General features: G+C 43.5%; 1 protein-coding gene across 1 annotated transcript; it reads right to left on the bottom strand.

Moving 5' to 3' along the window:
- Positions 1 to 304: 304 nt before the first annotated feature.
- On the bottom strand, positions 305 to 5,541 carry LOC130489950 (vomeronasal type-2 receptor 26-like). The gene is made up of 4 exons (XM_056863735.1): positions 4,741 to 5,541; positions 4,034 to 4,252; positions 3,028 to 3,154; positions 305 to 1,203 (listed from the first exon to the last, which is right to left on the bottom strand). Exons 1-4 carry the CDS (start codon positions 5,539 to 5,541, stop codon positions 305 to 307), a joined length of 2,046 nt encoding a protein of 681 aa, XP_056719713.1.
- Between the last annotated feature and the right edge of the window lie 10,637 nt (positions 5,542 to 16,178).

Raw genomic sequence — 16,178 nt, 5'->3', positions numbered from 1 at the left:
GAACAAGAGAGAAGACATATGGGGAGCCTGAGCAATGAAGTGAGAGGATACGCAGTGAGAAGTAGGCATCCACAGAAATTACCAATTTAGTCTGGATCTAATGCAAGAGTCATTAGGCAATAAAAGGATTATCTCCCCTTTCTTTTAAAAATTCATATGATTTCTATCATATATTGGCTCTGTTTGGACATTTGTATATGTGGAAGTTATAAGGAAGTCAAAACACATCCTAGAATAGACCCATAGTTCTCGATACAACAATGGCATACCAAGTAAGAGAGAGAGGGGGGTGACACACGAATTCTTAATTTTTTCTCATGAGGTGATCCTTCTTATTGAGTTCAGGCCTCAGCAAAATGATATAGCACTTGGGGGAAAAGATACAAGCTAATAATCCAGCACTGGAGACCAAGATGGAGAAGATCTCCACGGCTACCATGTATTTCCCTTTGGTGCTCAGGTAGGTTGGAACAAAACACAACCAAACACTGCAGAACACCAGCATGCTGAAGCTGATCGATTTGGCTTCATTAAAACTATCTGGCAACTTCCGGGCAATGAAGGCCACAAGCAAGCTTATGAGAGACAGAAATCCCATGTATCCCAGGACCAGGTAAAACATAATGACAGAGCCTTCATTACATTCTGCTATAATCTCTGCAGTCAGGGACTGTGTGTCAAAATCTGGGAAAGGGGGAGAGGTTCCCATCCACACTGTACAAATGTTTACTTGAATGAGGGAGCAAGAGATAATAATGGAGTTGGCCAGTCTTTTCCCCACCCACTTCCTCATGCTGGACCCAGGTTTGGTGGCCATGAAAGCTACAACCACAGTGATGGTTTTGGCCAACACACAAGAAACCACCATTGTGAAGATGATGCCGAAAGCAGCTTGACGGAGGAAGCAGGTCGCCATTCTTGGTTCTCCAAGGAACAGCAAAGAGCAGAGGAAGCAGAACAGAAGAAAGATGAGGAGAGTGTAGGTGATATCCCTGTTGTTGGCTTTGATGATGGGGGTATCTCTTTGTTTAATGAAAGTTCCAAGGACTAAGGCTGTTGTCAGGGACAAAGAAAGAGCAAGTGAAACTAGACCGATTCCTAGAGGTTCTTCAAAAGACAAGAAATTGATAATTTTAGGGATGCATCCATCCTGGTCCTTGTTTGGATATTGGTCTTCTGGACATATTGAACAATCATCCATGTCTGAAAAGGAAGAGAGGCACCATCTTTGTGCTGATTGAAATGTGGTGTAGGATACTCACGATCATGTTTGACGTGTGTGACCAGCAACATGAACATTATATTTCATCTCATTACTAATTGCCCACTGGGTATGGAGATGTTAAATAGCCTTTTCATATTCTCTTTCACTTCATATTTCTCTTTCAAATTATTAGGGTGGTTAAAACAAAATCCGACTGTGAAGAGCTCCAGAAGGATCTCTGCATACTGGAAGAATGGGCATTAAAATGGCAAATGAGATTCAATGTGAGTAAGTGTAAAGTGATGCATATTGGGACAAAAAATCCCAACTTCACATATACACTGATGGGATCTGTGCTGGCAGAAACAGACCAAGAAAGGAAACTTGGGGTGGTAGTGGATAGCTCAATGAAGATGTCAATCCAGTGTGAGGCTGCTGTAAAAAAGGCAAATTCCTTGCTGGCCATAATTAGACGAGGAATAGAGAATAAAACTGCTGATATCATACTGCCCCTGTACAAATCTATGGTGAGACCACACTTGGAATACTGTGTACAGTTCTGGTCACCACACCTAAAAAGGATATTACAGAGCTTGAGAAGGTGCACAAAAGATCAACCAAAATGATTAGGGGATTAGAGCAACTGTCCTATGGGGAGCTGTTAAGACTCTTAGGGCTGTTTAGCTTGGAAAGAAGGTGGCTGAGGGGAGACATGATAGAGGTCTATAAAATTATGCATGGTTTGGAGAGAGTGGACAGGGAGAAGTTTTTCTCCCTCTCCCATAATACTAGGACACGGGGTCATCTGCTAAAGCTGGAGGGTGAGAGATTCAAAACAGATAAAAGGAAGTATTTTTTCACACAACACATAGTTAAATTGAGGAACTCCCTGCCCCAGGATGTGGTGATGGCTGCCAGCTTGGAGGGCTTTAAGAGGGGAGTGGGCATATTCATGGAGGAGAGGGGTATTCATGGCTGTTAGTTAGAATGGATACTGGTCAGGCTGCATACCTATTCTCTCTAGTATCAGAGGTGCATGCCTATTATGTTGGGTGCGGTGGAACACAGGCAGGATGGTGCTGCTGCACTCGTCTTGTTAGTGGCTTCCTAGAGGCACCTAGTTGGCAACTGTGTGAACAGACTGCTGTACTTGATGGGCCTTGGTCTGATCCAGCAGGGCCTTTCTTATGTTCTTACTGTTGAAAATATGTGAACTCAATAAAGTCGATGGGAAGAAAAAGCAACTCCCCCTCCCCTCCACACACACAGAGAGCTAGTCTAGGGTTGTCAACTCCAGGCTGGGTTTGTCCAGGAGATTTTGTGGTGGAGCCTGGGAAGGGCAGGATCTGGGACTGGACCTCAACAGAGTAGAACACCAAACAGTCCATCCTCCAAAACAGGCCTTTTTCTCCATTGGTTCTCTGTAGCCTGGTGATCTGTTGTAATTCTGTGAGACCACCTGGAAGCTGGTGAGGGGCTGTGGCTCAGAGGTAGAGCCTCTGCTTGGCATGCAGAAGGTCCCAGGTTCACAACAACCCTGGCTGTTGTGGAGGATAGGATACTGACTAAGCCTGCTGATCTTAGACCTCATAGTTTGTCATGTGAGGACATGTTTGCAAGAATTGGTCTGGATCTGGCAGCCAGCAACAAACAGCCTATAATTTTCTGTGACAAAATGAGGGTTTTAGTTTGTATAGCACATTGTAAATGTGAAGGAAATGGGAAAAGATAGTTTGAAATGAGTTTAGAAGTAGGATGCTGGAAATTCAAAGGGTCTTGCTGGGGCTTCTACCTTAGGAAATCCAGTTCACTGCATTCCCTACCTTTGTGGCTTGAATACGTCCCTTCTGGGCAGGGAGAACAATCGTAGCAGCAAAATTTCTCCCCTTCCTTCTTTTTCTTCCGATAACCAGGGCGGCAGGGGTCATTGCACACAGAAATGGGCACCACCTATTCCAGCATAGGAAAGACATTGGGGATGGGAGAAATTCACATGGTTCGTAAAATATATTGTAACTGTGAACATTTAAACTTAAATGCATTGTAGTCATGAATTTTTTTTTAAAAAAAATCTCGATATGGCTCCATTTATGGTTAGGATTGCCAGGTCTCTCTTCACTATCAATGGGAGATTTTTGGGGTGGAGCCTGAGGAGGGAGGGATTTGGGAAGGGAGGGACTTCAATGCCATAGAATCTAATGACCAAAGCGGCCATTTTCTCCAGGTGAACTGATCTCTATAAGCTGGAGTGAGATGTAATAGCAGGAGATCTTCTGCTATCACCTGGAGGTTGGTAACTCTAATTGATGGATAATTAAAATACATTTTAGTCATGAACATTTGAAGTGGAAGAAATCAGAACATTATCCAAGCAATTATCAGCTTGTGTCCCCCCCCCCCCCCCCGGTTTCTTGGTTGGATAAGGCGAGTTTGGGCACCAGATAAAAGTATTTGATTATTCTTGAAGGTGGTGTAGTGGTTAAGGAGTCAGACTAGGATCTGGGCAACCCAGGTTTGAATCCCCTCTCTGCCAGGGAAACTAGCAAGTATTGGGAGACCTCTAAGGAATACCAGAGTCGTGACATGGAGGCAGGCAATGGCAAACCATCTCTGAACGTCTCTTGCCTTGAAAAACCGATGGGGTCGTCATAAGTCAGCTGTGACTTGATGACACTTTAAACAAACACACATTAGTTCTTGAATGTAGTATGTGACTCTCACTTTATTATTAAGCCCGATCCTTCATGAGAAGGACAAGAAATTCAGTGGGGGGGGGGAACACAGGAGTTCATATTTGTCTTAAGAAGGGTGTGGTCTTTCAATCCACACCTGGTTAAAATGCCTGTGCCACACAAACATATCCTCATGAATGACGAATCCTTTTCCTTCTGCATCCACCCTTCCAACTTTCACTCGGAGGAAGGACTTGTTGGGGAACATGACCATGTTCATGATGTCAAATCCAGCTCCCATTTCCTTATTCTTGTTAAAAGACATTGTATTGCCGGCTGAATTATTAAAGGAAATGCCTTGGAGAAGTGAATGGAGCTAGTTGTAAGAGAAAAAAAAGAACAGAGGGTGCTTCACGTGAGGGCCGTATTCAACCTCCGAAGGTTCACATAGTTGGAAGAAGAATCACAGCTGCAGTTGTGCATCACTCCATAATCCTTAAACATTTAGATTGTAAAGTGCTTTACCTCACTGTTACAGGTGATGCACTACCCCAGTCTAGAGTTAGCCTGAAAAGGCAACTGTCAAGTCAAGTTTATTAATACGGTCGACTGACCAATCATGTGCCAACACATCAAAATTTCCAGACACAATAGTTTTGCACTGCAGAATCACAGACTTCCTGTACATATACTGTACACCAAGCAAATCAGTGGAAATTACCTTAAACTTCACAGCTGTTAGCTATGACTCTTCGCTTTATACAAAGACCCTCCTGATCCATTAGAGAGGCAGTGCACCAGTAGTATGTATGAAATGACAGAACATGTTCAAGGCAATAAAGAAATGTCATTATACAGACTTACCTCCCAAGGCCAGCTGCCAGGATATGCATCTCTTTTGCCACCTACTGTTGCTCTGTGGTTGGATCTAGATGAGTACATGGCATGCAAAGCATGCGCCACCGCATAGACAGCATTATAGATGCTATAACTGTGACCCGACAAGCGCATTTCAAAAACAGGCCCAGGAAGACTCTCCAATCTCTCCTCCCCAGTACATCTTTCATTGATCTTTATCTGCTCATTGGGATTTGGAAACACACAGCCAAATGCTTGCGCCCAGAACGCCTTGAGAAAATCGTTGCCTTGTGTCCAATAAGGGTTGATGTTCTGAAGAAAATTCTTGAACCCGAGAAGCTCATTGGTGCAAACTGTGAATGATAGAGCACCTTGAAAGAGGTAGAAACTCAAGCCCTTCAGAATGCTGGATTGTATGAAATGAATTTGTGCTGTAGTAATCCATACTTTCCTGTATAATGGTTTTTCTTCATATTCAGGATCTCCTAAAAACAACCAAGTATTCATTGCTATAATGGTCATAGATCCTCCATTGATGATAAAAGTATTGGCTTTGCTCTGTGTCAAAGGTCGATATACTTTTGAGATTAAGTCATTCAAATCATTTAAAGAATCCCATCTGGACTGGTTTGGGATTTTTTCTGTGAAGTCCAAACAAATTCTGTTCTGGAAAAACAATGTCTCCAGGGCCTTCAAGAAGTGTTCTCCACTGTTGTCATCTACCACAAAGAGCCCAACCCACATCCATGCAAAATGGAGAAGCAACTGAATAATCCCCATATACTGAGGGGTTTCATTTGAGACCATGCGGTAAAAGGAAGGGAACTCTGTTACATCTCTATCCTCAGGCGCAAAGGAGCCATATGTGAGCTAAAAGAAAATGTACATATGTTTTAGATATGAATTGTAGGAATGTGACTCATTTTGATGTAAATGGTAAACAGAAAGAAGAGTTGGTTTTTATATGCCACTTTTCTTTGCTGAAAGAAGTCTCAAAGTGTCTTACAACTGCCTTCTTTTCCCCTCCCCACAACAGACACCTTGTGAGGTAGGTGGGGCTGAGAGAGTTTGAAGAGAACTGTGACTGGCCCAAGGTCACCCAGCAGGCTTCATGTGGAGGAGTGGGGAAAAGAAACCCAGTTCATCAGATTACAATTGACCGCTCTTAACCACCATACCACACCAGTACATCAGTTAAGTGTTCACTATGTTTTCCCACTCCTGTCTCCCTTTCCCACTGTTAATCTACTCAAATTTTGGTTTTGTTCTATAATCAGAGAATAATTTGTGTTCTTACATTCAGAATTCTCTCTCTGTCTTATCTGCAGGAGAACTCCAGGAAATAAAAGTGCTCATTTGTCAAATCACTTATATTTCCACACACAGATCCTACCTGTGGAACCTGTGGAAGCTCTCATAAGTGTTCTCTAGTTTTCCCCATTTCTTCTTCACCACAGAATGTCCAAAAAAAAAAGAAAAAAAAGAAAAAAGTTCCTTTATCAAATCGCTCATACCTCCATACACATTTCCTACCTGTGGAATCTTGTAGAGACCTAAAATATTTGTCATATGGAAGGAGGTAGCAACATCGAGTCCGCCGATGATAGCTATCACATTTCTCCGGGAATCACACCTGTAATTAGGGACAAATCTCTGTGATCTGAAGAGCAGGTCCAGGGTGGTCTGGTAAGTCATCCTTGCATCATAGTAGCTGTCAGAGATGTGAAATCCGAGGGTGACATTTGGCAGGATCTGTTGATTTTTGTTGATCTCATTTACAGCGAAAGCCAATGCCAGGGCGTGCTGGTAAATCTTTGTCACCATTCTTTAAAAGAGTTATATACTTTATTATAAGAGAATTCTACAGCTTCCTGCTTCCTGCTTCCTGTTACTATAATTCTGGAGCATTCTGGGTCTGACAAATTACTTAGTGTAACATCTAGCATATTTAGTGGTGTAGTGGTTAAGAGAGGTGATTAACAGTGGAGGAGTGACTCGCCCACCCTGGCAAATGCCGGGGTCAGGGCAAGTAACAACATTAAAAACAACATACAGATCATAATAATTCTAAACCCTCCTGGACGTCCATCTGGAGTGTTAAAAATCATTTGAGTTTTTTATTACCGATACCACAAATCTGGATTGATTTGATCTCCAGTGACCCTCTTCCTTGCTCCGTTCTACAACAAAGGGTAGTTCTAACATTGAAAACCTCTGAAATTCCCAGAACAATTTTTAATAAATATAAGATGCTATTAAAATAAAGAATACATGTTAGTCAAGTTTTTAAAAATCATAATCCACCCTCTTGGTGCAACAGTCTCATGTCATGGGGACAACCAGGTATCTACTAATATTAATCCTGGGGGAAAAATTGTGCCCAGCTGAATACAAATCTAATAATATAGAAACCAATCTCCCTGGTCCCTTAATTAAGGCCTTAACCAACGAGCAATATAATAATTCTAAAAATCTTAAAACTACAATTCTCAGTCTAAAACACAAGGAGACTTATTGGATGATAGTCTTCAGGAATTTCATAAACCCTACAGTCTTAGTCCAGATTTTGGGCACCCTCCTGGTTTTATTAATATGAGTAAAGAGTCTGGCCAGTGGGAAGGCCAGACTAAATGCTTCTAAAAGTATTCAGATGGAAGCCAATCTGAGCCTGGGGTCTTCACAACCTTTTACTTGACTAATTAGGGATTTAATTTCGTTTGGAAATTAAATCACAGAAGGGCATTCTGGAAGATCATGGGAAATAAAATATTGTTATTCAAAAGTTTCGGCTGATGGATTTCCCAACACCAGTTCATGTCATCTCAGTCAACAGGTTGGCTGGCCAAGACAGTCCCTTAAAGGGCCAAAATATCCCTAGACATTGTCATGATTTCATTATATTTGTCTATACATTGTTGTCTCATCTGCATCCCTGTAAGAATTGTTTTTACAGCAACCTTTCTTTCTTTCTTTCTTTCTTTCTTTCTTTCTTTCTTTCTTTCTTTCTTTCTTTCTTTCTTTCTTTCTTTCTTTCTTTCTTTCTTTCTTTCTTTCTTTCTTTCTCTAGATTAGCCCCTCTCCCCATTTCTGCATATTTTTCACTCTCAAAGGGTAGAATTTTGTTAGTCATGGTTTTACTACACATTTATAGTGTAAGAAGCATATAACTGTATATCAATTTGGAGCAATTAAAATAGAGCTGAACCTCTTTTTCAGAAGAGAGAGAAGAAATCCCATATCTACTGCCAAGAGAAGAGAAAAGACTGGCAAAGGGATTGAAAAAGAGGAATGGAATGCTAGGATGGACCCAGCCTACAGGTCCTTCTTTTGAGTACCCCAAACCTTCTCAGAGCAGCTGTTGTTACTGCATTTCCTTATACCAAGGGAGTGGGAGGGCGATTCTTACTCTGGAAACAACTTCCGCGAAGGCTGATCTGTGAAATGGACCATGTGAGACGTGTAAATGATCTGAGAAGAAATCCCTCCAATGAAGAGGTCACCTGGCTGATGCCACTCATGTGGCACAGGGAGAGGGTCAGTCTCAGGACACTTGATGTTGTTTACTCTCCGTGCCTCAAGAAGTGCCAGGAGCTGTAAAACCACGAGCTTCACCATCCTGAAAGGTCAAATATGAAAGATCCAACTGACAATGTCCTGCCTAGACCCTTATCCCACCTCTCAGTGACATGGGGGCATTTCATAAGCACTTTCAGATTTGTTTACTCATTTCTGGCACCTCCACCAAAGCCACCAGAGCTTTGGTCAGTTGAACCAATTACAGTGATGATGATAATTGCGTGGGATGCTGATTACTATTTTGTAGTTTGGACCATAAGTGACACTCTTGGTACAATTTTTTTTTCTTTTAGCCTAATCTCTAGTTTCCTCGTTCCTCATGAGCCAATAGACACAATCTGTGAACAAATACTCCATGATGAACAAACACCAGCACCAGGCCCTTGTAGAGTTACCAACCTCCAGGTTGGGGCTGGAGTTCTCCTGAAATAACAAGTGATACCTTGACCAAAGTTCAGTTCTTCTGGAGGAAAGGGTCGCTTCAGAGGACAGAGTCTATGGCATAATATCCCCACTTAGCTCCCTCCCCTCCCCTCCCTACACTCCTCCCTTCTCAGACACTGCCCCCAAATATCCTGGATTTTTGAAGCCAGAGTGGCAACCCTAAGCCCTTGTCAAACTATCTTTGTTGATCGGTTCTTGTAGGTTATCCGGGTTGTGTGACCGTGGTCTTGGTATTTTTTTTCCTGACGTTTCACCCACAGCTGTGGCAGGCATCTTCAGAGGAGTAACAAGGACAGTGTCTCTCAGTGTCAAGGGTGTAGGAAGAGTAGGAAGAGCTCAAACCCAACCCCCTTCTGACTATATATTACTCTTCCTACACCCTTGACACTGAGAGACACTGTCCTTCAGCGTTACTCCTCTGAAGATGCCTGCCACAGCTATGGGCGAAACATCAGTAAAGAAAATACCAAGACCACGGTCACACAACCCGGATAACCTACAAGAACCGATGAACTCTGACCGTGAAAGCCTTCGACAATATCTTTGTTGAGTTATGTAATGAAGGTATCACCTGCACTGGGAACACGAAATAGTATGTTTTAAAAATATATTTTCCCCTGTTTTCATCAGCTGCTTAGCACAGCTCACACCATCTACCATGAAATAAAGATTAATAACCAGCTCCAGTTATTTTGGGGGCCAGAACTGAGAGTTTAAAATATATATTTATTACAGACACTGAGGTTCACTCAGCAACAATGTCACGTTACCACATCCTCCTTGGGGTGAGTGGTTTTTATTACTATGCAGGGCTTGAAATAGCAATGAAGGAGCACCATTGCATGTGATCAGACAGTGAGCACCACACTGTAAAGAACTGCATATATAGCAAGAACCTGGGGAGGGGCCATGGCTCAGAGGTAGAGCATCTGCTTAGCATGCAGAAGGTCCAGAAGGCATTTCCTCATGGTGGAGCCAAGCACCACACCAATGTCACAGCCCAAGAGGAAAACTTCTCTGCTTATGTGCAAGACAGAATGCAGAGATCCTTCTCATTCTTTCCTTCTGTATTGGCAAAAACCAGAAACGGATGGCCATTCCATAGTATCAGGGCACAGCCGTATACTCAGGGGTCTCCAGTCTACAATATAGCCAAGTCTTCTATGTTAGAAAATTTAACTTATACTGTTCAGAGAATAACCATATTTTTATGATCCTGAATTTTTAATGGTGAACAGCAGTGGGGAAAGAATCAATACATGTCATCCAAATAATCCAAATATATATCTGAGGTGCTGGAGCAAATGTTTTGCCTCTTAAAAAACACACTTTCAGTTCTATCATTTCCATGTAAGAAGAGATCTCAGGTAGGAGGTACTGGAAAGACCTCTTGAGGGCCTGTGCTTCCAAGGACCTGCTGCCAAAACATGAAGCTAGAGGAGCAGTGGTATGGAGTGGCATAAAGGCATCTGAAATATGTTTACAGATTTCGTATCAATCTCAATGTAAAAAAAAAAAAGCCTTTAGTTCCCCCAATTAGCACAAAATTTCCATCCTGGTTTGCTAAGTCATAATGAGTGAATGAAGTCACCACATGCTAATTTTTCAAGGGCAAAGAAGAAGACAGGAAGTTTGGAGCTCAACCTGAATATGAGATGAAAATAAAATAACTTGATTATTTAAGTTTGTTTTAATCTTGGGCCAAGTGCTGTTACTAGGTTCAATGAAACTCAACGAAACCTGGTTCTTGATCCAGGCAAAACATGTTCCCTCTCTGAGGTATGGCTTTTGTCACATTAAATAGCAGGACATCTTTTGCAACCAAGGACACACTTGACAGGGGACTGCAGTCCAAACTGGATCTCTGATAAGCAGTACATGATTGCAAACCATTTTCCCCCATGCATGGAATGCAGGAACCCCCTGCATAAAGGCTACAATCACATCTCTTGGTGTCACCAGAGCAATTCAAGGCACAGATGCACAGCTTCCTACTCACGGTGACCCTATGAATCAATGTCCTCCAAAATATAATCTCTTTGACAGCCTTGCTCAGGTCTTGCAAACTGAGGTCCGCGGCTTCCTTGATTGAGTCAATCCATTTCCTGTTATGTCTTCCCCTTTTCCTGCTGCCTTCAACTTTTCCTAGCATGATTGTCTTTTCCAGCGATTCTTGTCTTCTCATAAGGTGACCAAAGTATGAAACCCTCAGTGGTCCTTTTACAGGAGAGCAAATATGAAATATGAAATAAAAAATAGTCAGAGCACTTAGTATTTACATAGCTTCAGTTTATCGACTTGCAACCTTCAAAGTGGCTTAAAGTGTTGTCTTAGCAGGTCAGCTTCTATTAAATGTTAGTATAGTTGAGAACAGAGATAAGATTGCCCCCCCCCCCGGGGCAGACACATGTTCCTCTTAACATGCTGGTTTTATGCCTATCTTGGTCTCTTTGAACGACAACTCTTTTGATGTCATGCAAATGACTTTCTGTCTCAGCCTCCTTTAAAAGGAAATCCCAGGCATAAAACAATTGAAGGTCTTGGAACGAATCCAGTTTACCTTCAAGTCCAGGGAAGTGTTGCCTAACATCCAAGTCATGGAAATGAGGCTCTGGACGAGTTTCCTCTTGATCTTTCCTTACTGTAAGAAAGGATCCTGTTTCCCCTTTCTAATTACAGCATTACGGGGTTAGGATTCCTTCACTTGCATTCTCTTTACGGTTTTCTCTTCTTTCCTCTCATGTAGGTGTTTTTTCTCAGACCCTTGAGGAGACCAGTGGTGGCACCAAAAGACCAGGAGAGACTTTACAGCTGACCTGTACTGTGTCTGGATTCTCTCTAACATACAATCTAGTGCACTGGGTTCGTCAACCACCGGGAAAGGGACTGGAGTGGATTGGAGTGATCGGGTGGGTTGGAGACAACATCTATAACCCCACCCTGCGAAGTCGACTATGGATCACCAGAGAAATTTCCAAAAGCCAGTCCTACTTGCAAATGAGTGGCTTGAAGCCTGAAGACACTGGTGTGTATTATTGTACAAGAGAAAGAGACAAACCCACTGAGACAAACCCTTTTGGAGGCCGCACAAAAACTGGTTTCCCAGAAAAGCAGGCCTCACTCAGGCATTTGTTTGTGCCGAAGCTGGAAAGAAAGCCAGCTTGCATCCTGTAACATTTCCTCAGCCACTAGTGCATGAAGTCATACACAACTCTCTTGGGGCATCTTTTTTTTTTAAAAAAAAAGCATTGAGATGAGGTGGTGAGCTCTCCTTCCCTGGAGGTTTTTAAGAAGGGATTAGATGGCCATCTGTCAGCAATGCTGATTCTATGACCTTAGGCAGATCATGAGAGGGAGGGCATCTTGGCCATCTTCTGGGCATGGAGTAGGGGTCACTGTGTGTGTGTGTGTATGGGGGAGCTAGCTGTGAATGTCCTGCATTGTTCAGGGGGTTGGACTAGATGACCCTGGTTGCCCCTTCCACCTCTATGATTCTATGAACTGTGTGGGCAGGGTCTCATTGATTTGTTTCCAAATTTCAACCTATCTTAAGAACGAAAGAACAGTGTTGGTAAGTGGGATATTGAAGTGGACTCTTTCTGTGGTTCCGAGCCTCCTCCCCCACTATTGTTTAACTTCATCTCATGTATGTTTTAATCGACTTTATTAAGTTAAGCTGGACAAAGCTTCTTAGCCATTGGCCTTCCTTAGCAGCAAACACCTCTCCTGGGGCCACCAGAGCACCTCAAGAAGCAGCAACAGGTGGAACAGAACTGCCAATAGAATAAAGGCTTTGGGCACTTCTGTAGCAGACGCTTTGGGATACGAGTGCCAGGAGGCAACATCAGACAAAGACATCAGCCTCTGTGCCCCCATTGGCTTTCCAGAGGAACTGGTTGGCCACTGTTTGAGACAGGATGCTGAACTAGATGGACCTCTGGTCTGGTCCACCAGGGCATTTCTTAGGTTCATATGAAGGCCTCATCCTCTATGTCCTGTGGTTGGACCTTCAGAGGACCTGGTTGGCCACCATGTGAGACAGGATGCTGGACTAGATGGACCTCTGGTCTGGTCCAGCAGGGCTCTTCTTATGTTCATAATGATGTGGTAAACAGGGGTTCGTGGGGGGAGAGAGAGACCTGAGATCGTTATTTCAAGAAAACAGTTTATTTGCAGCTGCTGACTCAGAGGCCCTAATGGGCAGAAATCTCTGAGCCCCGATTGTACTGAGGGAGATATTTATCCAAATTCAACATATGACAACCCATCAACATTCAGGGTAGGCTGATAGCACTCCAGACATCGAGGCGGCAGTAGAATAACAGTTTCACCCAGTTCTTGTTATGGTTTACTGTAACCCTCTGTGACTCTTGCCCCAGTTACTAGCACACAGACACACAGAGATATCCTGCCCAGCAACAAGCTATTCCCTTGCTGTCCTAATACATTTCAATACATTTACAGAAAGGAAAAGAGATTATTACAAATTGCTAAATCAGTGGATCTTCCATAGTCAGGAAGTCTACCTTGCTGTCTCAATGTGAAGGCCTCGTCCTCTATAACCTGTGGTTGGCCCTTCAGAGGAACTGGTTGGCCACCATGTGAGACAGGATGCTGGACTAGATGGATCACTGGCCTTGTCTGGCAAGGCTCTTCTTATGTTCATATGTTCTTAACATCAGGAGAAGCCTCAGCCTCTAGGCTGACAGTAGCAGTATTCAAAAGTTACATCGATGCCCACATTTATCTTGGCACTGGGCACCAATTTCATTCATATAGCCCTCTAGAGGAACTGGTTGGCCACCATGTGAGACAGGATGCTGGACTAGATGGACCGCTAGACTGATCTGGCAAGGTCTTGTCATGTTCTTATGAGATCACAAAACAAGACACTGCAACCTTTTAAAAGGAAAGAACCAAAGTAGTGAAAAAATAGCCACACTTTACATTGATATAGCTCATTGTGGGTGGTGGTCAGACAATTAAACACCTAGGGAAACATCGTCTGCTTCTGCTATGTTACTGGGCAGATACAGCAAAGAAGAGAGGTGAGATTTCACCCCTGGTGTCAGCCGCAGGTTCTTGTGATGTTTCAGTAAGCCTCTCTTGGCCACTTTTAATGGGAGTTCTATTATATGCATGTATTCAATCATCTGTTGAGAGGAGAAACATACTAATTTTAAAAAAACCCTTCTGCATTGTAATCTCAGTAAAGAATTTCCTGGTGGGGGGCGCTCATGATCCACCATCTTGGGTATTAGGCAAAAATACCAACCAGTAGAAACCACAGCCAGAAAAGAAAGTGGAGAGGAAAATCTAATTTTATATCAGGAAACAGATGACGAGAAAGAACTCCTTTCTCAGTAGAGAGGCTACATTTAAAGGGAGGACAACTTAACTGTTAAACTGCCCATAGGACTTGGTTTGTCCCACTCCAGAGCTATTTCCTTCCTCCAAGTGCATTCCTATTTCTGCCATACAGGGTAAACGCTGTAGAGAAGAGAAGAGATGACCTCCCTGCACAAGATTGTGGCAATGTGTTACAGCAGTGATGATGTGGATTGTGGGATGGGGTCAATGCTGTCAGAGGAGGCTAAACATTCTTGGGAGGGCCTGTAGCTCAGCGGTAGAGCATCTGCTTGGCATGCAGATGGCCCCAGGTTCAATCCCCAGCATCTCCAGTTAAAGGGGCTAGGCAAATACGTGATGTGAAAGACCCCTGCCTGAGACCCTGGAAGAAGAAAAAGAGTTGGTTTTTATATGCCAACTTTCTCTACCACTTAAGGGAGACTCAAACTTGCTTACAATCACCTTTCCTTCCCCTTCCCACAACAGACACCCTGTGAGGTAGATGAGGCAGAGAGTGTGACTAGCCCAAGGTCACCCAGTTGGCTTCACGTGTAGGAGCACGAAGGGGGACGACAAATCCAGTTCACCAGATTAGCGTCCGCCAGTCATGTGGAGTAGTGGAGAATCAAACCCGATTCAACACCACGCTGGCCATCACACTAGAGAGCCGCTGACGGTCTGAGTAGACAATAGTGACTTTGATGGACCAAGGGGCTGATTCACTATAAGGCAGCTTCATGAGAGGAGGCTAAGCAATCTTCAAACTGATTATTTTGAGGCTCTGATGGTCTCTTATATTAGCAGTCCCTTCTGGTATCATGCAAATGACCTTCTGGTGTGGTCTTCTTTAAAGGGAAGCGGCAGAAACTGAAATCAGAGTCCTGGAGAGACTTCATCCCCCCTCCAGGTTCTGATGTCACAACCCAGCATCATGGGACTGAGATTCTGGATCAGTTTTCTGATCACATTCCCTGCAGGTGAGAAAGGCCTCCATTTCCCCTGACAGAGATGGCACCAGAATTCTGTTGTGTCTTCCCCCCAAGATTTGTAGTTGCTTATGAATTTATATATTTTTTTCTCATCTATGTAGGTGTTTCTTCACAGACGCTTGTTGAGTCCGGTGGTGGCATCAAGAGACCAGGAGAGACTCTGCAGCTCACCTGTGCAGTGTCTGGGTTTTCTCTATCAAGCTATCATATGAACTGGGTTCGTCAGCCTCCAGGAAAAGTGCTGGAGTGGGTGGGATGGATCACATATGGAGGAGGCACGAACTATAACAGTGCTCTTCAAAATCGGATCAGCATCAGAAAGGACAACGCAAAGAGCCAGGTGTTTCTGCAGGTGGATGGTCTGAAGCCTGAAGACTCTTGCATCTATTACTGCACAAGAGACACAGTGAGGGAAAACCTCTCCTTGGCAGTGCAAAAACTACCCGCCCAGAAAACCAGACATCACTAAGCATGTGCCAGTGTGCAGCCGTGCTAAACAGGCCCCTATTTCTGCCTCTGTTTCCTCCAGTGCACAATGTCATACATTGTTCCCTTTGCAATGTTATTTTGGCATGGAAAACTGCAGTAAACAATAAAACATTGTTAAAATGTTTGAGATTTTCCATATGAGTCTGCTCGGAGGTCATAAGAACATAAGAAAGGCCATGCTGGATCAGACCAAGGTCCATCAAGTCCAGCAGTCTGTTCACATAATGGTCAACCAGGGGCCTCTAGGAAGCCCTCAAACAAGATGACTGCAGCAGCATTATCCTGCCTGGGTTCCACAGCATCTGATATAACAGGTGTGCTCCTCTGATCCTGGAGAGAATAGGTATGCATCATGACTAGCATCCAATTTGACTAATAGCCATGAATAGCCCTCTCCATGAACATGTCCACTCCCCTCTTCAAACCTTCCAAGTTGGCAGCCATCCCCACATCCTGGGGCAGGGAGTTCCACAATTTTTGCATTGAGTGAAGAAATACTTCCTTTTGTCTGTATTGAATCTCTCACCCTCCAGCTTCAGCAGATGAGCCCGCATTCTAATATTATGAGAGAGGGAGAAAAGCTCTCTCTCTCTCTCC

Source organism: Euleptes europaea, chromosome 18 (genome assembly GCF_029931775.1).
Source record: "Euleptes europaea isolate rEulEur1 chromosome 18, rEulEur1.hap1, whole genome shotgun sequence".
NCBI classification, from domain to species: Eukaryota; Metazoa; Chordata; class Lepidosauria; order Squamata; family Sphaerodactylidae; genus Euleptes; species Euleptes europaea.
This window is presented reverse-complemented; position numbering and strand designations above follow the sequence as displayed.

Coding starts and splice junctions, on each gene's coding strand:
- LOC130489950 (XM_056863735.1), bottom strand. CDS start 5,541: ATGGTCTCAAATGAAACCCCTCAGTATATGGGGATTATTCAGTTGCTT. Junction 3,155..4,033: donor GGCACAGGCATTTTAACCAG/GTGTGGATTGAA, acceptor ATGCTGGAATAG/GTGGTGCCCATTTCTGTGTG. Junction 1,204..3,027: donor GACGTATTCAAGCCACAAAG/GTAGGGAATGCA, acceptor CTTCCTTTTCAG/ACATGGATGATTGTTCAATA.